The sequence below is a fragment of the Carassius auratus genome, chromosome 40 (assembly GCF_003368295.1).
Source record: "Carassius auratus strain Wakin chromosome 40, ASM336829v1, whole genome shotgun sequence".
Lineage (NCBI taxonomy): Eukaryota > Metazoa > Chordata > Actinopteri > Cypriniformes > Cyprinidae > Carassius > Carassius auratus.
The window spans coordinates 310,657-333,844 of NC_039282.1; the positions used below are offsets into that span (position 1 = coordinate 310,657).

The window sequence follows — 23,188 nt, forward strand, 5'->3', positions numbered from 1 at the left end:
TTAAAACTACTACTTTATTACATAAACATAAATTTAGCTACATCATGATTGCTTTCATGTGCACATTAAGGCGCTCACACAATGCAAAGTAACGGAACTCAAAAGAGATTAGGTGTAATGTTTTATGGACTCGTGTATTTTTGTACGACTTGTATTCCCCTATTGTTATTTACATAAAAAAAAAGTGCTCAAGTAACTCAAGAAACACGTTCTATTATAAACAAAAACGCCAGAATACGTCCTGTCTGCACGCAGCCTAAGCAACAAGGCGCTTGTCTCTGTATCTTTTGTTTTGTGTTCCCGGGGGAGCTGCTGTGAGACTGTCTTACCGAACACGATCAGGACAGCTGGGACTCGAACTAAACACTAATGTCATGTTTCCTGTCACATGCAGATGGATTCTGATGTGGAGGCGAGCAGTGAAATAGATGAAATCCTCCAGCAGGTCGCGGAATTGGATAAATGGAGAGAGATATTTAACTCCCGCGGGTACGCGTGCGCGCGCTCACTGCTGTCTGCTTCTGCTGCCCAGGGCCCATGTTTACTCAACCTGTTTTTTATCTTACAGGTCGGAATTACCACAGGGCTATCTTAAAGTAAGTCTTAATCGGTTTTATTTATTTATATTTGGATTGCGTAATGTTTCTCTTTCTAATTTAGACATCTTGCGATGCAAGCAAAGTGTTTTCTAGAGAAAGAAAAATGGTTACTGCTGGTGTAGATCAGCTCAAAACGACAAAATTATCATAATTTATTTTCCCCTCACATTGCTCCAAACGGGTAAGGATTAACATTTTCCATCTCTGAAACGAAGAAAGATCGTTTTGAAAACTTTCAGCCAAACATTTGTATGCACTAACCCACAGGTAGGCATACTGTTTGTATTTTTATTCATGCATTATTATTTTTTTAAAGAAATTAGTCTACTGTATATAGATTATTGTTTAAGTGGAAAAAAAGTTATACCAAAACATTGTTTTCTCTAAAACTGTTAGAAAATCAAAAACAAAATACACAAGCAAGTTGTGTTCCAAATTTGAGGTTGATATCTTAAAATGAACTTGAATGAACATTTCCACTAGATGAAATTAATTTCCAATGGAAGTTTAACCTTTTTGAATAATGTCAATGTTTCTTTTTCTGTTTTTGCATGTTTGTTCACATAGCAACCCATAAAGCAAATCTTTTCTGGCCCAGCTCCGGGCCACACAATCACTTTTCCCTCAGCCCAAGTGCTGCATAGAATGAGGGCCCTGGAGTGGCCCAGAACTGGATTAAAGACAAGTGTCACACATGGGCCATAACCGTCCTAAATCTCAGCCAGTTAATCACCGTTAGCTGGCCCTGAACTGGGCCAAAACAGGTTTTATTACTGGTACCAAATCTCAAGTGAACCAGAATCCTCAAATCTGAGCCACACCTGAGCCTTATATAGCCCAGACCCAAAACAGAATATTAATATTTGATATTTTTGTATTCTGTATTACTATAAACACCATTATTCATTTTGTGAAATGTTTTGGTAATGTACACACAAACTATGCCAAGAAAATTAAACTTAATAGAAAATCAGACTTAAAACCCACACATCATAAATGTGCAATAAAAAAACATATTGCATTTATTTTTAAAAATATATTTTATAAACAAGAGAAAACAAGAAAATCACTCACACTATCAACTTGCAAAACAGTAAAATAAATACTTTAATAGCAATGCTTTGATCGTATGATCTTCATCAGGCATCTATAATTTTATAAACAACAAATCAACTAATGAAGTGGATAATAAAGTAGCGTTATACAGTCTAGAGAAGCGTAACAGACAGACACTCTAATAATAAGAAGTTATTACAGATGTGTCAAAAGAAGTACCACAGTAGTCCAAATGATGATTCATTTTAGTTGCAGTCCACTCTGGCAGAATATAAGGTGTGAAGAGCAGGCCATAATTTAAGTGGTTAAACGCAGGAAATAATATCCCAACCCACACTTCTCATTCAAAACACGCATCACCAGAAACACGGCATGGCGAAATCTTTGGCGAAACAGGCGAGAGCCAATGTGTGTTTGATATTGTTGACGTAAAAATTGTTGTAGAACTTCTTAACGGCAAATTTTTAATTTTTACTAAAGCTACAGAAGAAAGAGATACATATTGCAGATCAGTGGTTTAAAATTTGATCTGTTCCTCACAAAAAGCCTCACATGGATACAGAGGATTTAAATAATAATAAAAAAAAAACTTGTATGATAATTTTATTTATTTTTTTGTGCATGACAGCATACTAATGATTTGTCCCATGGTAAACCAAATAAAGATTATATGGTAATGGTTAAATTATCTCTCTTTTTCTCTCTCTCTTTCTTCATGTAAGAATTCTAATATTATTTGTGCTGAGAAAAATATACAATTTTATAAAATTATAATTAAGTGCAGTTTAATGCAGTTGACTGATTTACTGGTTTGCTTAATTTTGAAATGATAATTTTTAATTCTGTTATGACTTACCATTTCAAATATTAAATTTAAACAATACTACACTTCATTTAAATGTATGTGATAATTTAACCAGTACCATGCAAAATTTTATTTATCTTTTTTTATCTTGGGTCACATAATATGTTGTCAGATCACCAGCCTGATTTGGGCCTCATAATCACTGAACTGATCTGGGCCACACTCCTCCCACCAGAAATTGGCCCTCATATTGTTTGCCATGATCCACGCTGTGCCATCATTGCCACATACGACCCAGCTCTGGCTGAAAAGGTACATGCCATTGCAGACAGAAGGCCAGTAGTGCCATCTTGAGGCCACATTTGTGCCAAGACTGTTAACGACTTAACGTTAATTAAAGGTGACTCAAGCTTCAAAATGAAAAATCTAAATCAAAGTAATAAACTCTGTGCTATTGTAACATTGGCGTGTGACAACAGGGATGAGGATCCAAGTGCAGGCTTTATTTACAAGAGTGGCCAGGACAGGCAAGGTCAATGAACAGCATAAAAGATATAATCCAGGATGAGACAAAACTGTAATCCAAAAACAGGCAAAGGTCAGGGCAAGCAGCAAAACAACCAGATGAAAGGGTCGAGAGGCGAGGCAAGGCAAGGCAAAACTGGGAAAACAGAGGAATGCTACAGGCTAACAATACGGAACAATGTGTGTGTTTTGCATCAGGCTTTAAATAGGGTGAGATAGAAGAGCTAACAAGGCACAGGTGAATGCAATCAATGATGATGAGTCCAGCAAAGGATTATGGGAAATGTAGTCTCGGGTAGATTGGCAAAAGTCAGAGGTGGCTTGCCATCTGGTGGAGTTCATAGGAACTACAGTAGGAGATTGTGACAGCTTTATTTTGATGAACAGACCGAACTATTAAAAATAGCTAGTCATGGTTGTAAAGTCTGTTTTGTAAATTAATTTTTAGTATATTGGAATACTTTTGGAGGCTTATAGTAAATATTTTGTAAAGTGATTAGGTGGACATCCCTTTGTGAAAAGTAAGTTTGAAATGGCTCAAGTGTGAGTAAATGATGACAGAGCTTTAATTTTGTGGCCAAATGTTTCTGCTAAATATTTCAAATGAACGTGTTCTGATGCATTCTTCTGTGCTTTTAGCTGTTTTTAATGCAAGAATGCATGGAAATGTAACATTCCTTTTGCCAATGTCACTTATTTGGTTAAGTCTAATATTTCCATAATCGATACTTCAGACACTGTGCTCTCAGGTGGCTGTATGTCATTTTTCCCATGGCATGCAGTCAGCCAATCAGATGAGAGTAAGTGGGTGTCTGCGTAGCTGCAATCCTCTCAACAAACTCCATATCACAGACTGGAAGAGAGGTGTGTGTTTGCTACCACATTTCCTGGAAGACATTTTACCAGGCATATTGTTATTGCCATGGGTGAAATCGCATTTACATGCAATAATAGAGTGCATGTAAAGGCCATCATGACAGATTATCAGGACCTTCTGCGTACCATCAAGAGTTTGCAGCACTCCAGACTGAGCTACATAGAACTTCTTCAAGAGGAGGTGAAGAGAAACCAAGATGTGAGTTATCTGCTGATGGCTCATTCAACTCAAGCCTGGCAACTTCATATTCGTAAGATTAGTAACTGTGCATTGGGATTTCTGTGACTGAAGAGTTATGTAGAAACTGGTAAGTTTAGGGTAAGACTGACTGATTTATTGATTGATTGCACATTTAAAATTAAGATCAAAAGTAAAGTATTTTATATATATATATATAAACATATTCTAAATGGAAGGTTTTAAAGTAAAACAGAAAACTGTTATTTTGAATTTAGCAATGTTTTCAAATATTAAACAACATTAAACAAAAATAGTTTTCACTGTTACAGGAGAAAAAAACAAACAAACAAAACAACCGGTATAAGCAATGTTTTGTCAGGAAGCCTAAAAATATGTTTCGTTATCATTTAATAACATTCATTTTACGGGTAAGACAAGGTAGAAGGTATACTGTAGCAACTGCACATTTTCACTTTATCACTTGCAGAGACCTAGTGAGAAGATCAAATCTGAAGAGGACAGTGAGGACTCTTCTAGGCCGGCCACCTCGGCTCATCACGTCAGCGCACAGAACGAGCAGTTTACAGCACCCTACTCCATTCCTCAAACCCTCACAGTGTCTCTGAGTCTGGGTGGGCAACCGCTGTCACCAGAGCTGGCGGTGGTGAGTCGTGGAACATGACCCTGTCACTTGATCCGCTGCTCTGTTGACTTGTGCTGTGTGTCCCGAAGACAAAAGACAGGATATTGACTTATCATTTATTTATTAGGACTTTAAGCATTAGATCAAGTTGGTCTCATATAGTCATAACTACTGCTAATTCCATGGAACATGCAATTATGTTTTTAAAAAATAAAAAATAAACCTACATTTCAATGATATTAGCTGGAACTTGGGTGTTGATTTTTATCAAAAATCTTGACTTAATTGTCCTATCACTTGATTTATTATTATCATTATTTTTACATTTCATTTAGCTTTGTCTCTCATACAGAGTCTAAGAAATATTTTGTTTGGAAACACCTTCCATGTATTCAACTATGAGTGGAAGAAATCATTTTTCAAGTTTCGGGAGCCTTTCTCTGAAATGGCATATGCTCTGGAGACTGAGAGGCTGGTGAGTATAAGAGATCTTCATACCTGTCATTATAAGTCATTCCTTATTGTCTTAGTTTTGGGTTTAAACCCTTGAAACTTTCTTTAAAACATGAAAATTCAGATTCATATAAATTAATTGAGGGGACAAAACCTTTCTGTTTGATGTGTAAGTGAAGTAAATGTGTATATCTAAACATAAGTAAAACAAACACAAAACAATCTATGGTTGAAATGGTTAAAGGCATGTTGGTGATAAACATGAATTAATATACTAAAAGAAACTGTCCGAGGCAAGGATCTAAGTGTAGGTTGTTTAATGAAGAAAACTGAGACAAAACATTAACCAAAACTAAAAAAAACAAACAAGCAGAAACAGGCAAAGAACAAGGGAAACACAAGGGGTATATATACTGAGCAGAAGCAATGAATTAATTAGTAACCATTACAAGGATGATGGGTGAGGTTCAATGCTTGTATGGTCGCGACTCGTATCATTTGCAATGAATTACGAGCCGAGCAGAGTGGCTTACGAGCTCTTCCCGACCTCCCGATCATTTTTAAACATGTCTAAAAAGTTTGTGAGCTATCGATTTGAATTTGTGACGTGTGTGGCTGAACGAGCTGATTTGTTGATTTATCTGAAGTTGACCAATCACGAACTAGGAAAACCACAGAAGAAGAAAGACGAAGATAATAGTCCACGGCGAATGTGACCCGTAGGATAAACTCACTGAAGTCTGACAGGAACAGTGAGCGATGTACGGAGTTTCTAGCAACGTGTTCCAATGCCTTTTTAATTCTCTCTCTCTCTCTCTCTCACACACACACACGCATATGTAGTTTACAGGGACTCTCGATAGACGTAACGGTATTCTATACTGTATATCCCCATACACTACCTCTATCCATCACGGAAAATGCATGTTTAAAATTTCTATTAAACACCATATAGTATTTTTTAAAGCCATTTGGTTTACGAGGGCACAGTAATTGTCCTCACAAACCATGTTTACATTGTAGTACCTATTTCAGATATTTATAAACCATATGCAAGAACACACACACACACACATGGTTACCAAACGTCCCAGTTTCCTATTGCTGAAAAATATCTTGTATTTGTAGGAAACAGTCACGGCTCGTATCAATATTTTATATGCAGTTATGAGAGAGGGAGAGAAGTTATATTAGGCGCGTTTTTTCAGTGCACATGTTAAGAGATTAGCACATTCACACCACACGCAGAGGCAGTTCAGACATGTGTAGCAGGAGCAGAGCAGAAGCAACGGTGCCACGATCATTTCAGTGCAGAGTCTACTTTTGCTGTGTTATTTTTACCTGATTAACATAAAAAAAATTACATATTTCACCATAAAATCATGTAAGTGAAGTGTTTCACAGTCACCATATGAAAAACAAAATAGGGTACCTATAACAGGACTAAAGGCACACCTTAAGAAAAAAATAGCTTTTCACTATGCCCATAATGTGATTGCAGAAAAAATATTGTTATGAGGTAGCAAGGGGGACCTTTAAAAAACATGGGGCAAAAGGCACACAGTATAGTAAAGGCACACGCTATATATATATATATATATATATATATATATATATATATATATATATATATATATATATATATATATATATATAATAAATTCAATTGTGGCCACATTGTACTACGTTTCCCCCTTCATTTTAATTTATTTAAATCATAGCCAATTGTGGCATGTAAAGAGCTCCATACTATTATACATAAAATCAATTATAATGAAAAAATATATATAATTCCAAAATCATCTTTGAAATTAATTACACAACTGGTATTATTTGTTTGAGCTTCATCGTATAGAAACTATGCTGGTTATGACATTTTATTATTATTATTTGAATGTTGTTTTTCTGAGTCAGTAATCTCTATACTTGGTACTATGACAGTCAGAATCCTTGTCAGATGTGTCATCATTATGCTTTTGCATTCTGGAATTGAAGGCATTACTCACTCAGAAATTAAAGTTTTGTCATTATTCATTCACCTTTGTCATTTCAGACCATGTTATTTCCCATGGTGCATGAAATGACAATCTAGTCCACATTCACATCTTAAATTTAAAACTGGTACATCGTAAGAACTTTTTTGGGGGGTGAATTACCTTAAACTGAGTCAATTTGATTAGGTATTGTATTCTTATTTGACACTTGAACAGATTTAACAGTTCTTAAAAAAGCTGTTGTAAGTAGAACTGGAAAAAGACTTACTAAAAATACTGGCAAAGCCCAAACTGGAGACAGTTGACCTGATGTGTGATCACGTTATCTAAGTTACTTCCCCTTTGCCAGAACTGCAAGTTAAATATGTGAACAAGGATTTTGTTACAAGCTTAAGTAGATCACTTCTCATAGGTCTTTTCATGGAGAAGTCATGACTTCAGATTGATTAGCCCTTCACTATTGTTTGAACTTTGCATTACTACCTGCCACCTCATTATTTCATAATGAGCTTGAAATGTTGGCTGTTTTCTTATCCACAGATCATTGGCACTATTAAACTAAGGCAGCTAAGTTAACATGCTTTCCATCATCCAAATGATGTCCCTTATGCTCACCAAGGGTGGATTTATTTGATCAAAAATACAGTAAAAGCAGTAATATCATGAAATGCTATTACAAATCAAAACCACTATTCTCTAGTCAAGTAACATTTACTTATATTGAACTTTATATAATACAGATTGTTTCAAAGCAACTTTACTGTGATAAACAAAAAAATAATGATTGATTCATTAATCAGTTAGAAAAAAAAGTTCATTGTTGATTGAGTTTGGTTCAATAATGTGGTTTCCCATCTCTCACTCAAGGTCAATGCAGTGACATCAGGGGTCACATTTGGGAGCCCCAAACACCTCTGATACTTTAGAAAAGGCCAATGAGATTTTTCAAGTGGAATTTGCATGTCACTCTCCTGGATAAAGAATGTGAAAAGAAACGGCTTTCACATTCATTATTTTTTTTTCTCTGAGATTCTCTCCATTCACCTCTGCCCAGAAACGTTGTTGGATTTCTGTATGGCACATTTCAGTTGTTCTCTCTCCCACATGCACTGTTAAGTGCAAAAGAGTTCCCCTGGGTGCTTCAATGAGCTACTAAAAGAGAGATTTCCATAAGAGAACATTCTCTAACAAGAGAGTTTCCCCATAAAAGAGACATTTCCCCTAAGAGCAACACTGTAGAAAACATCTTTTTAAAGATTAAATTCCAAGTTTTAGTCCAAGTTTCCTATCCAAAACCTGTGAAATCACATCATCCATGATGACAAGAGCTTACAGCGCTGTCAGACATGCCGCCGCCACCCTGCATGGCCTGGTCATCATGCAGGGCCAGACACTGAGAGAGATGCACAAAGTTAGCCCTGACCCAGTAGCATGCAGGAGCTGCAAGTGGCAACTGCTCTTGGTCTATGGATGACGAAGGTCACAGCACAGACACTTGGTCAGGCAATGTCCACCCAGGTGGTCCAATAATCCATCCATGGCTCAACATTGCAGAGATGAGGGATGCCAAGAAAGAGCCCTTTGTTCAGAGCAAGGTAGGTGTTTCGACACCTTTACAGCCAAAGCAATGACATCAGGTTGTTACCTGGGTGCTCCTCTTGTAGAGTCTGAACACATGGTTAACACTTCCACTCTATCATGCTGGCTCATCAGAACAATTCAACCCAAAAGAAAAGGTTGTGGGTCAGGGCCAGTCTAAGATGTGCAAGTTTTGAATCAGGGACTGCATAAGCACCTTTTCATTTTGATGTTGATGCAGAACTGCATTTTGACATGCATCAAAATCAAGAATGGTTTGTGGCAACACACAATGAATAATAATCCCCCTTCACTTTGAAGTTGTACGTGGCTGATGTAGAAGCACATTATGACAGAGTAGATGGTTAGTACATAGGAAAGCACAACCTGGTCAGTATGTTCCTCAGAAATGTGTGGAGGCTAACCCACTGGGGTCTGAGGGGGGTTTTAAGTTTCGACATGCCCTGTCATTAGTGCCTTTTCAGTGTCATATAAATATATTAAAGCTGCAATATGTGATTTTTGTAATTGACCACAAGAGGGCGCATTTCCAACAATAACAAAGGCGAAGCTTGATGACGATATGAAGCAGGTGACGATGGGAGATATCGTTTTTATTGCGTTTTCACCATAGCAATGTATCTAAATTGGATAAACAAATCATGATCACGAATGAGGTAATTTATTCGTTTTTGTATTACCTGTATATCTGATCGAATAATTTTTTGTAATAATACCCCTCTCTCCCGGGTCCTCTCTGACGGTCCTCGCACTCGCTCCGAGTGGGGCTCGAACCCGGGTCTTCGGCATGGGAGGCGGATGCACTAACAAGGAGGCTAAATGGCTACAGCCACTAGTGTCTGTCGCTAGTGCGTCTCTTGAGATCGGGGAGTGAGGTTTACCTGCACAGCACCACTCGCTGGCCTCCGTTACATATATTATCCCGTTACAACTTACAGTGTTACGTGTTTATGGTTAATGCCGTGTTGTTTAACATGCTCAAACCAATCGTTCTAAAAGTAAATTTGAACGAACATTTGCAAGTAATGACTAAATATATTTTTAACAACACATATCCGATTTTATTTAATTGTACTGCCATAATCTCGGTCACCACACGTGATAAAAATCCTTACCTTAGCAAAAAGAGCAATATAACTTTGTTTATAAGTGCTATTATTGAAACTTAAACAGTCCATTTGCCACGTTATGTTATTTTCTCGCAGGTAACATTATTGATAAAAAAATGCTACAGTGACAGAATGTACAGGCATGTGGTGTAATTCATATCTATTAAAATCATCTTTACTGTAACTATTATGTTACTTGTACAATAACAAAATAAATAATTGATTTGCTTACCTGTCTATCAATACACTCGCGAGAGCAGAGTCTCTGTCAAGTCCAAGATTTTCGCGCAGCTCTCTCCATCTGGTAAACACCTGGCTGATATTTATCCTGGGTTTATTCCTCCGTTTGTCACACAGTCTGCGTGTATCCGAATATGGACGCTTACGTTTTCCTGGCACTTCAATACTCGCCAAAGAGTAATCGTGATCCATAACAATAACATAACCACCACTTATGCATTTGACCATGTGATATTCCTGTGTGGTGGAACATCACATGGTCTACACTGGAAACAAAGTATAGAGCGGACATTGCGTCACTGAGAGGCGACATTTCTTGTCCGGGACGGCCAGTTATTTAAAATCGGAATTTCTCTGAAATAAAAAATCTTTGGAGACTTTTGAGATATTGTAAGTACACAACTGGAGGAAATATATCACACTGTGCAAGTTATTTTCGGAAATTTTATTACAAAATTCCTCCATATTGGAGCTTTAATGACTAATATATATATATATATATATATATATATATATATATATATATATATATATATATATATATATATATTATATTTTTCTTTGTTAGCAAAATGTGCATGGAGTTCTGCCCAAAATACTCTCTGAGACTCCGACTCCTTTCAGGCATCAGGTGGTGAATGTGTAAGCACTCCATTGTGTCAAGGCAGACACAGCCATGTCCTTGCTGGGCTATATCCAATGCCTTTGTGAGATTTTTACAATCGCCATGTTAAGCCAGTTTTGTCACAAATGTTACTGGGTATGAACAGGTTAGCATTAGGCAGCTGGCTGACAACTTGCACGGAGTGCCTTTCCCTTCTCTGAGGTGATAACGTGCACTTTTTTTGTCCGTTTGAGTTCTCCATTTCCTGCGAACCCTGAACACCATCCTGTTTCGCCAGCACTCATTGGTAATGAGTACTAATTTCAAGTATGATTACCTAATTTGGCAGAGAAATTCACTACCAGGCAAGTTACTCATGGTGTGCCCCTTTTCAAGTGAGCCCATGTAACTGGGTTAAGTGCTCCATATGTGCTGATTCCCTCATGGTAATCCCGTATGATCCATTTTCCACTGTCGGAAAACCGTGTGTCTTCCACTGGGCAAGGCCTCGTAACACAGATCACATGGTTGAACATTTAATATAGGGCCCCCTAGTGTCACTAATTTGACACAATATCAAGTGAGTGAGGGAATGTCTTGGTTACTATTGTTACCTCTGTTCTCTTGATGGAGGGAACAATATGTTGTGTCCCTCCTGTCATACACTGAACAACCCACTGAAATGACAGAGACACTGTTTTGGCTCCTTGGAACAAACCTAAATGAGTGGAGCACGGCATCACCTTTTATAACCGTATGGAGTTTGGGGTTCCCAGTCGCCCTAATGTCACTCCATCAGAGAACAAAGGTTACAGTAGTAACGGAGATGTTTGGATCTAGTATCTTCTGTGTCACTTGATCCTCCAGAAATCATTCTAAAATGCTGATTTGTTACTAAAGACTTATTTCTTATTATAAATAATGTTGAAAACAGTTCTGTGTTAGTTCTGCCAAAAATGAACATTTCGTGATTTAAGTATCTGATTATTTTTTATTTGGCTAAACTGTCCCTTTATATACACAAAGGCTGGTACAATCTGTTTTAATTATAACCTTTGGACTAGTCATATGTGTATTTGTTGTGTTTCATCATTAACATGGAAGTCCTGTGTTCATGTCGATTACTGTTAAAGGAAATTAAAATGTGGAATTAAGTGAGAGAAATGCATGACATAAGTGAGCTCAAACAGCGTTTTCTCTTTCTGTTCACTTACAGGGAGGAGCGTGTGCTATTCAGATGGTGGTTCAGGCTCATATTATTAAATATTTGCTCTTCGACCAGTCAGTAAACTCATGCACAATGCGAAGGTGATACATTTTTTCAAGGATGTATAATTGGGATATAACCATGGCAGAGGGGAAAGATTTCAAATTTTCAGTCAGTAATAACTTGCATTTCAATCTGTTTCTTTCAGAACATTTATGGTTGGGGTAGAAATGGTGTTAATAGCTCCAAAATATTGCTATTTCTATATTACATAAATTTAATAACAATAACAAATAAAATTAATATACATATTTAGCATTTGAAATCACTTGTGTCATTCAAATGAAAGTTTTTTTTGATGGTTTTGACTGAATCGTCTGAACTGAAATGAGAATGTTGTGGTACTGCAGTCCAGTGTATCACAGCTTTGACAGACTCTTTCTTTCTCTCGTTCTCAGTATGGTGACGGTAGGGGAGAACGAGCAGAGGAAGGCCCTGGCAGCCGCTCTGTCTGACATCTTGTGGACAGCTGGTGAGGAGCAGACCGCTACCGTCTGCTTGGTCACGTCAGAGCGCTGTTTTACCCCCCACATGGACTACAAACTGGACAACTTCACAGAGAGGGTACATGCAGTTTATAAAAACGTTAACATACAGCTTATTTTTTTTATTTATTTATTTATTTATTTTTTCTTACTTTTTAAAAATTCTACAGTTGCAGATTTTCACCTTTAAAGAGAAAGAAGATGTTAGATCATTTATATGGGAGCACATCCAATGTGTGAGTATATTTTTATAACACAAATTATATATTAATGGGTAAATCTATGCCTATGATAACTTTAATAAATGTACTTGATAATTATAATCACACTTTCTTTGACTTACCCAGTTTTTTTTTTTTTTTTTACTTTCACCTGAATGTCTTTAGTTTAAGGAAGAAGGAAGCCATGGCATCATACTTTTTCTGTACAGTCTTATCTTCTCCAGGACTATTGACAAGTATGTTTACAGGTTTTCATGAAATAAATGAGTACTTCAATTCAGCAAGGAAGCATTACATTGATCAAAAGTGAGCGTAAAGACATTTACACTGTTACAAAAAAAGAAAAGAAAAGAAAAAAGGCATAATACAGTCAGTTCGTAAAATAATATGGATCTGCCATATGAAAAAAATAGAGAATTATCAGAGAGAATTTTAGTAGGCTATTTTAAATGAATGAAGTGAGTGATTGAATTAAACAGTCTCTGAATTTGTAGGATTCGGGCAGACTTTGATTGTACCACCACTCATCTTTTGCATTTGAGCTTGGGGAACTTTGTTTGTCGACAGGTGAGGAGGGGGTTTTTTCGAGATTTTTGTTAATTTGACTTGTTAGCATTTAATTGTATCAAACTGTCTCTACATCCATTAGGCTTTATTAAACTTGTTGCTGACCGGCCACGCGACTCCTCAAGTCTTCAATGGTACATCACCGAACGATGAGCAACACAAAGCTCTCCACGGGGTTCTGACACGCAGTCATGTCGGATATCTGCTCTGGAACAGAGAACAATTCAACCATGCACAGCTCCCCCTGGTACAGCAACCATCCTATGGGTTTGGTCTTTCACTCTAAACTTTACATTACTGTAGGCAACATATGAATATATGCAAGCTCACATATAAGTGATGGTTTGTGAAAGTAAACATTTAAAATTTTGATTTGCATAATTTTAATAAAGACCTGGAGAAACCTTACAGTTTTTATAGGCACATTAAAAAGAATCTTAACAATGAGAAAATATGAGTAACATTAAATATACATACTCATTGTCACAAATACATGCTGTAAAATAAAAGTTATAAAGTAATATGAAAAAAAAAATCAGTAAATATTTTAATAGGTTATGACATTTCAATTCTCACAAAGATGTGTTCTGTGTCCTCGCGTCCCTCCGAGTTGGTTCTATCAAGGTAACATGGCTAGACAGGTCCCTCTCTGTTTTGGGGGTTCTTGGAGATGACTAAATACTGAGGTTACTTGAGGCACCCTAAAATGGCTCCCAACACGTTCACCAAAGAGGTCTGCTAATAGATCAGTGACAACCTTTGTCAAAAAGCAGCGCACTTTTCTTTTTTTCTTTTTTTAAGAATACTTTTGGAAATAATATAATGAATGTAATGTTTTCAGACTTAGCTGAATGTAAATTGCAGTTAAATAAAAAGGATACATGTCTCAATGATAAAATAGTTCATTAGAAACACACATCTAATATATGACTCTAAAACCAGCAAGTAAACTCCTTGGATATATGTGAGTGTACAAACATTAATAAATGTATTCACGTCACACCACACCAACTTACATATTACAGCCTTTACTGTCATTTCCTTGTAATAAAAAGTCAAACAGCATTACTGACCTTTGACACACGGTCATAAGGGGTCCATTCTGTGAAATAATTTTCTGCTTTGTTGCTTTCTGCATGTTGTTTGCACCACGTTTCATGGGCTCTGTTTGAAGCTAATCCCCAGCTTGTATTGATGTTTTTCTGGTTTCACTTTGTAAGGCTTTACTTAAAAAAATGCTGCTTTATCTACTCCCACAGGACTTTGGGCTTCTTAATTCCTGTTTTACTGCACTGTAATCTGTTATATTTTGAACACATCCATTGAGTTGAACACTTTTCTCCTAAGGTGGGCAGCATGCTGAAAACCCCCAGGCTGCCCATCTGGGTGTGCAACATCAATGGCACCTACAGTGTTTTATTCAGCCCAAACCGTTCGCTGCTCTCAGACTGGAAAATGGAGCATCTTTTCCAGCTTTACTTCTACAATGGCTATCCAACTCAGCTCAGCACAACAATGCTCACCATAGGTAGAGTCGTTAGCTGCTGCCCACACGTCTTTCTCATTGATGCCACCTGCCTGTGTGAACCAAACATTTTAAATATATGAATTGTATTGCTCTTTTGTATTTCAGATACACACTCCCATCACTGGGAGGCTGAACATAATGATATTCAAGAAGACCCTGAAAAAAAGTTTCCATCTGTAGAGATGACCATTAGGACCAAGTGGGAGGGAGCAGTTATTGACTGGAATGGGACAGTGCCTTTTTTCTGAAGAGATTTGAAGCAGGGTCACCTGATTTGTAGCATACATCTCCTGGCCTGAAATAAGAGTATTTTATAGACTAACGTACTGTAGGTTAAAATTTGGGCTTACTTTTGACTTTCAGTTTGGCTTGCGAATCTTAATAACACGATTACCCTTCACAACCTGTCCATTTGAACATCTCAGAATCTGAGCATTTAATACATGAAAACCTTAAATATGTAAAACATGTCTTTTGTAAAACAACGTCTTTTGTTTGTTAAAAATAGATTCAAATCTGGTACACATGTCCCTTTCCGGGCCTATATTAGCCCCCATACTGTTTTTGTCCTTCTATTTGTATCTGACATGGGTTCAGATTGCTAGTATCAAGTCTCAAGTCATGACAGAAAAGGCTGATATCTATGTAATATATTTTTGATTGTTTATAGATTGAACTCCTGACTGTGACATTTGGTTTACTTGTAAGAATGGGCAAACAAATAACAGTAAAGTTATATTTTAAAAATAAAAAATCATGTAAATTCAGTGAGTTATGGACTACAGGGTGATTGACAGAAAGTACTGAAGATCTGCATTATAAGGAGCTTTACTTGTAGAAATATTTTAACTGTTCAGGACTCTAACAGGTGTTCAGTATAGAAATGATAGATTACTGCTGAATATCAGATTTTCTGAATTTGGTAAAAACAACAGAGGACTTAAGACAAAGCCTTGTGGCATATCACTTCAATATGCAAGGTTCTTATTTGATGTAGTTTATTATCAAAGGCTATATTGACATAATAGGATATACACGTTTATGACAGAATTATAGTGCATTATACAAAAGAAATAGAAAATATATTTTATATACTGAGATACAGGTGTATAAATACAATATTGCCAATAAGAACTTATAAACTTAATGTGTCTTTCTAAAGAAGGTCGACTTTATCAGTTAACAACTGCATCTAACATTCTGAGCATATATGTATTCCCTTTACAGATTTTCTCTTTTGGATGTGTAATAAGATGACACATAAATGGCTATTTTTCAATACCCGTTAATATATAATTTGGGAATTGATAGTGAAAACAGATCTGGTCTTTTGTTTTATGCAACATAATTTCAATATTACAATATTTAAGATGTAAAACCTTGATCTGTAAGAGCCAGAACAAAGTCTTTATCATAATAAATAGATTTTTATGTGCCAATGTCATGCTCAGTGTCTCTATCATTGCTGTCAAATCACAGGCGCTTTTACATGAATATCTGCATTAATGCATCAGTAACAAAAGCTCTCACTTCATTTTAATGATAACTGGTATGGATTTTTTCTGGTATGTACTCTGTGGTTGATTTAAAACACTGAAACCATGAACAACTTTACAACATGTTATTAGACTATATGAAGAAACAACCCAAGAATATAGTAGAACATATAATACATTTGTTTTCCACACACATAGAAGAGTAATAAAATATTTGAACAGGCCATTCACATCAGGCTCCTAATACAGTCAGTTCAAACTACATTTTTGAACTTGAAGTTTTATGAATGTCCACCTAGAATTTCCTCCAGGTTGATGTCTTTCATCCAGTCATCATTGCCTGAACCTGATTTAAGCAGGGAGTCGATGAAATCAGAGTCAGCATTTATCCCTGGTACCGTGTTATCGTCCTCTGGTAAGAAGTCAAAGGTCAACCGACCTGCCCGGTTCTTCTGATAAGTTGCTGGGCTTTGGCTCAGCTCTCCAAATGTTGTCGTGCAACCTTGCTGTTCTGGGGACGACTGAGTCAGGCAAGTCACCCCAGGTAGAGGGGGTATCCTAGGCTGACTGGCTCTAGGAGCAGAGCTTCTGATTGCAGGGTTTATGGATATTAGGTTAGAATGAGGCGCCACCTGGTTAGGTGGGCAAATAGACCTTGGAGGAAAATGAATGTCACTTTGGGGCATCACTGTATTGGACAGCCTTTTGACATCTAGTCCTGACAGAGCTCCACTCTGTTTTCCGCTGTTTGTCCAGTTTAAAGCAGTGTCCATCTTGCTGGTATCGGTGCTCATTTCACCCAATCTTTGCCCGAGCAGGGAATCCTGACGGATGCTCGTCCTAACATGCTGAGTGCTTGATTGAAAAGTAGCACTCTGGTTGTTTGTCCCATGGAACTGAGGCTTGTTTTGCTGAAGCCCCATTTGGATCAGGCTGTTGGGTTGCTGTCGGAGCTGGTTTGTGGAAGCTTGAGAGCCTGTGGGTCCTGAATTAGGGGCTTGTCCAAGTGGAAACCTTCTCTCTCCTGAGGTAGGCACCATCTTGGAACTTTGTCCATTGGGTAGTTGGCATGACAAGTGTTGGATGCCACTTTGGTTTGACCCATTGCCTGTTACATATGCATAAAATTATGTGACATAAAATATTGATTCACTTAGCAATGACATATTGCAAATGACTAATATCTGAGTCAATGTTTGGTGTAGTTGCTTATTCCTAACCTGAGTTAAATTAATCGTACCACATCATCAGTGTGAGTATAATTCATTTAATTTACTTAATTAAATGTAGTTCAATCATGACAACTCTTTGAATAGTTTTAGCATGCTAATGGATATGGCAACAGTAATATATTTGGTCTTAGCAGACTAAATCTCCTATGCATGCTAGGGTTGCTAAGCAAGTATGTAGTTGCTCTAAGAGGTGGAGGGTTTTACAGGAATTATGATAGCATGCTGCAGTAAGAGCTTATGGTGAACACTAGAACAGCCTATTTTAATGTTGAGCAAGCAATCTCATTTGCTGCAGAATCAGCAGGGGCCAATCAGTATGTGTAGTAAATGATGTGATTGCTAACAGATTACATGTGAAGGTCCTATTAGTCTGCTCTATCTAGAGTTTCATGACTGAACTAGATATTTCATTTCCATATTATTTGACACTGAAAATACAATCCACACCTGAGTATAAGCTTGGCTGTTGAGCACCAACTCCATTGCATGGGTGTTTGTAGTCTGGTGGAGGTCGTGTTAGATGAAGACTGAACTGATCCTGTGTGCTCAGTTTCTCCTGAAACATTTACAGCAAAAGTACATTTAGTAGTTTAAGAATAAAAGTCCCATAGATTACAACTGACCAAATAATCAGTGATCATTAGGGCTGTGCAAATAATCATATTCAATTGTCATGCACATCTCGTCAGTAAAGTCAGTTCAGTGGTAAGTAGTAAATCTCCATCACCTGCTTTCAGATGGATTGGCATTTAATACACAGAGTGGTAGATCACTGACAAGCTATGCAATATCATGCTCCTTATCGCAGGCGATTCAATCTGCGATAATGAAAACGATATTGCTTGTCAGAACAGTACGGCTCTGTGTAGTAAATGCTGCTCCATCTGAAAGCAGGTGATGGAGATTTACTACTATTAACATAACCGGCTTTAATGACGAGATACACAACAATCGCATTTCATTAATTGCACAGGTCTAGTGGTCAATCAAAGGTAAAAAAGGTATAGGTAAAGATTTATATTTCAAATAAAAGCTGTAAAATATATCACGATTTCCACAAAAATATTGAGCAACAAACACTGTTTTCAACATTGATAATAATAATGACAACAGAAAAATAAATATTACCGTATTTTCCGGACTATAAGTCACACTTTTTTTCATAGTTTGGCTGGTCCTTATAGTCAGGTCCGACTTATTTTTCAAAATTAATTTGACATGAACCGAGAGAAATGAACCAAGAGAAAACATTAACGTCTAAAGCCGCGAGAGGGTGCCCTATGCTGCTCAGTGCTCCTGTAGTCTACACTGAAAACATAGAGCGCCCTCTCGCAGCTGTAGACGGTAATGTTTTCTCTTGGTTCTTGGTTCTAAATAAATTCAGCTTAGAGTCCAGTGCGACTTATATATGTTTTTTCCTCGTCATGACGTATTTTTGGACTGATGTGACATACTTAGGTGTGACTTATAGTCCGAATAATACGGTACTTGATTTCCAAATCGGCAAAATTGAATTATTTCAGCAGGATCATGTAATGGCTTCTGAAAATTTAGCTTTACCATCATAGGAATAATGTATATTAAAATAGTAGACATACATTTTAACTTGTAATGATATTTCACAATATTCCTGTTTTAAATGAATTTGAAAAAATAACCAATTATTGATTAAACAAATGCAACCTCTAAGAGACTTATTTCAAGAATATTACAGTAAAGAATATTAGTGTACAGGTAGATTTTAAGGGTCAAATTATTTTCACGATACTCTGCAGTTTTCATAAATCTAGTTTGAGTGACAAATGGAGCTCAAACGTAGTTCAGGCAGGCCAAGGCGTGACAGCCAGCATTGTAGAAGATTTTTATTAATCAAAAATGAATTAAACAAGTTTAATCCATGTGATTATAGCCATGTTTGTAATACACTATTATGATCATGTGTTTCTTGTATGTAGGGAGGCCTCCAGGAGAGTGTTGTGTGTAATCAAGTTATTCTACTATTATGATCATATGTTTCCTATGTGTATGGAGGACTGCAAGTAAAATATGTACATTGTATGGGAGTAGAAGGACTGTGTATGAAATGTGTTAAACACGCCTTGAGGAAAAAACTATATATCGAGTGTTAACCCTTATGCATTGTTGGGGACGTTTTCGTTCACTAGGGGGTAAAGTTGAGTCTTACTTTTGCCACAACTTTCTCTGTGTTTGAGCAAATGGAATGGTTTTAGGTGACAAATCTTATTTAGACACATATTTTTGAAATTTTCAAAAACTCAACAGTACACTGTGGGCAAATTCACTACCCTTTCGTTATGTCCGTGGATGAAAACATCGACTAAATTAAACTGCTGCATAAATGTATGAGAAAAATATTTTTTTCTAATTTTTTTGGCATAAAGCTATTAATCAACCCCAGTCCTGATCAAAACTACAAATTTTTTACAAATAAATAAAGATTTTAACTACTTAATTACCAAGTTCATAAATTGTGTAACTGATTTGGGGAAAAAAAACACACAAAATGAATTATTTTCAATATAAAAAGTGATTGTGGACAGGATATTTTTTACCTTTTATCACAGTCTTGAGCATGTCAAAGATTAGTAACACCATTGGCTTTGATGCATTGTTAGTTTTTGAGCAGCATTAGATTTTACATTTTTCTCCCTCATTTGTTGTTTGTGGCTGTTTTTGCCCCATTGACTTCCATTCACTGTTGGGAAAGTTACTTTAAAAAAGTAATTAGTTATAGTTACTCACTACTTGTTCCAAAAAGTAACTGAGTTAGTAACTGAATTACTCTATAATAAAAGTAACTCGTTACCAGGGAAAGTAACTATTTGCGTTACTGTACAAAAAAGAAAAAAGAAAAAAAAGTTGCTATATGTCAGAGAATTTGTATTTGTATTTTATTTTATTTTTTTGCATTTTTCACAAGTGTTTGTACATAACTTTCGATATTTATTGATTTATTGCACTTCAACAGACAGCAAGAGTTTTATCCTGCACTTCAAGTATTATCTTTGTAAGAAAAGTGTTTTTGGTGTGTGTGTTTGGCGCCGCTGGCGCTGCCGCGTGTGCCGGAATGTGTGTAAAAACACTGGCTCTGATTGGCTACCATGAAACACATGACTCTGCCTTAGCCAATCATAATCGCTTATCTCGTCATTATCCCACCTGCTCACTCGCTGTGTGAGCTAGAGGTGCATTCAGATTGCATAGTTTATTAAATCAATGCATAGTAACGCACCGCATTTAACGTACAGTAACGTTAACGGCATTGTAATGACGGGAAAAGTAATTAGTTAGATTACCCCGTTACTGAAAAAATAACATCGTTACCTAACGCCGTTCTTTTAAACGCCGTTATTCCAAACACTGCTTCCATTATAATGACATTTTTTGATTGCCAAGTCATGACACCATATAATCATACATTCTGGATTGTTGGTGGTTTTCCCTGTTGGGAAGAGGTAAAATTTGAAATTTTTATGGTTGATCACTAGGTGGGACCATTAACCCTTTAGATAGGCCTGTGCAAAAAAAAACTTTGTTTCTGGCTTGTAAATGGAGTTATATGGAGTATAACAGCAAATTATAGTGTGTGTGAGATTCTTGATTGTTGGTGGTTTTCCCTCTTGGGAAGAGGTACAATTTGTTATTTTTTTTACAGTTGATCACTAGGTGGGACCATTTATCCTTTAGATAGGCTTGTGCCAAAAAAAAGCTTAGTTTCTTGCTTGTATATTGTTACAGCTGCTGGTGTGTTAATGAAGGTGCATGAGGAAGAAGATATATAAAGGGTTCTTCTAATGGTCGCGGGAGAATAAGACCCCATCCAACATAACAATACAATATGATACGATAACTACGGACAAGGAGGAACTAAACAGACGGTGTATTTAAGCACAAGGGAAGTAATCAGGGGAATGGAGACAGGTGGGGATTAATCAAAAACAACCAAACAGGAAAAGGAACATGACCAAATAAGGAAACTCAAAAGGAACAGAAAGTCCATCCACGTAACATACAAGGAGTTATATGCAGTATAACAGCAAATTATAGTGTGTGTGTGTGTGTGTGAGAGAGAGAGTGTGAGAGAGACCTTTGCACAATTACCTTGATGTATCTGAAAAAATCTGAATAAGCGCCTTAGCTCTCAGAACTACATGGAGTAAACAATAAAAAAGAAGTGTGTTTATACACATGCTGCCTTTTGATTGTGAAAAGTACAGACCAAAGAAAACCAAGTGGATTTAAACACTTGCATGCCATCCTGCTGGTCATTTAATGGTGAGAAGAGCAGCAAGCAACATGAGAAAGGGCTTGACTTGTACCAAAGTTTTAGAAATTATTGTGCAGCTTAACCACTCCAGCGAGCTGCAGGATGTATTGTCTTCTCCCTCTGACACCACAGACTCAGGAGTGTCAGATCCTGATTTTGTTGTGGCGCCCTCATCATCCTCTCCAGCTTCCACTGAAGGCGAGGAGGATTCAGAGGACCCTGTATCAGGGTGGATTGGGATAAACAGTGAAGTATGGTTTTCCACCAACGTGGAGACAACTCACTTCCATCAGCCTACCAGAGGCGTGACTTCAGGGACGACATGTTACACCATTGCAAGGGTCCAGAAGTATTTGTGTGTGTGTGTGTGTGTGTGTGTGTGTGTGTGTGTGAGAGAGAGAGAGAGAGAGAGAGAGAGAGAGAGAGAGAGAGAGAGAGAGAAAGAGAGACCTTTGTGCACTTAACTTTATGTACCTGAAAAAAAAAATGTGCACCTCATCTCCCAGAACTACATGGAGTAAGTGTATTTATGCACCTGCTGCCTTTTGATGGTGGGAAGTATGGACGACCTATGTGTGAAATGCTTGTCTTTTCATGATGGTAGAGCCAGTTTAACCCTTTCGAGTCGATTAACGCATATATGCGTTTTGAGTCATTTTCACCTGATAACCCTGAAAAGAACTTAAATTACACTCTCAGTTTTAATCGTACAGATAAGAGCAATACATCAATCGAATCTGTAAAGGGTCTAGTTTTTTTTGGATACAGACATAAGAACAAAAAACCTTTGTGCACTTATAAAATAAAGATAACAAACAAGGTGCACTGTCTACAGTCTTTGTCTCCGCTGATCGTCATGTACAAACATTTCATTAAAATGAACTGTAACTCCGTGAATACTCAAAGAAGAGACATGAGAGAGATATCTATAGAAAGCCTGGAATGTCTACTTTTAAACTAAAAAAGTGCTGTCGAAAACAAATATTCTGAGATAAAGTAATCCATATGAAAACAACGCAATGTCTGTTTTTCATATCTCCGCTCATTATATCTAATGTGACCACGCCCCCGCGCTGAACGCGCTATTCAGATTCAAACTGAAGCGCGCGACTTGAATACGCCCACAAAGAAGAAAAAGCAGCGAGACTGTTCTTCAAGTTTTTATTTTATTTTACTGTTTGCTTCGCGATGAGAGGACTAAGACATAATTCACCCCAAAAAGATGTGATGTGGTTGAGGATTTGAGAAATGGATTTCCTCAGAAAAAAAAATTAAGCACTTTATTCAGCAGAGATCATAAACATGGGTAAGTCTCTTTTTATTTATTTGTACTAGTTTTCACATAACGTGTAAACATTTTACTAGTCAGACTTTTTCCAAATACTTTTTCCAAACTATAATTCCTGACTAAATGTATAAT

General features: G+C 37.0%; 2 protein-coding genes across 2 annotated transcripts in view; one reads left to right on the plus strand and one right to left on the minus strand.

Annotated features, from left to right (window-relative positions):
- Positions 1-255: 255 nt before the first annotated feature.
- mindy4b (MINDY family member 4B) lies at positions 256-15,752 on the plus strand. The gene is made up of 12 exons (XM_026225855.1): positions 256-489; positions 569-596; positions 4,530-4,706; positions 5,038-5,160; positions 11,901-11,992; positions 12,350-12,515; positions 12,607-12,672; positions 12,823-12,893; positions 13,152-13,224; positions 13,307-13,471; positions 14,572-14,752; positions 14,858-15,752. Exons 1-12 carry the CDS (start codon positions 389-391, stop codon positions 14,998-15,000), a joined length of 1,386 nt encoding a protein of 461 aa, XP_026081640.1. The 5' UTR covers positions 256-388; the 3' UTR covers positions 15,001-15,752.
- Positions 15,753-15,901: 149 nt separating this feature from the next.
- The window catches only part of LOC113058182 (mastermind-like protein 2), a 95,514-nt gene continuing 88,227 nt past the window's right edge, over positions 15,902-23,188 (minus strand). The window contains exons 5-6 of the mRNA XM_026225854.1: positions 17,928-18,036; positions 15,902-17,356 (exon numbers count right to left, since the gene is read on the minus strand). Of these exons, the coding sequence (XP_026081639.1) occupies positions 16,530-17,356; positions 17,928-18,036 (936 nt within the window). The 3' untranslated portion in view covers positions 15,902-16,529. The remainder of the gene's footprint in view (positions 17,357-17,927; positions 18,037-23,188) is intronic.

What these genes read in the sequence shown, in the direction of transcription:
- mindy4b (XM_026225855.1), top strand. Translation starts at nt 389, where the DNA reads ATGCAGATGGATTCTGATGTGGAGGCGAGCAGTGAAATAGATGAAATC. An exon ending in TGTCACCAGAGCTGGCGGTG is followed by an intron (nt 4,707 to 5,037) that starts GTGAGTCGTGGA and finishes TCTCTCATACAG; the next exon opens with AGTCTAAGAAATATTTTGTT. An exon ending in TGGACAACTTCACAGAGAGG is followed by an intron (nt 12,516 to 12,606) that starts GTACATGCAGTT and finishes AAAATTCTACAG; the next exon opens with TTGCAGATTTTCACCTTTAA.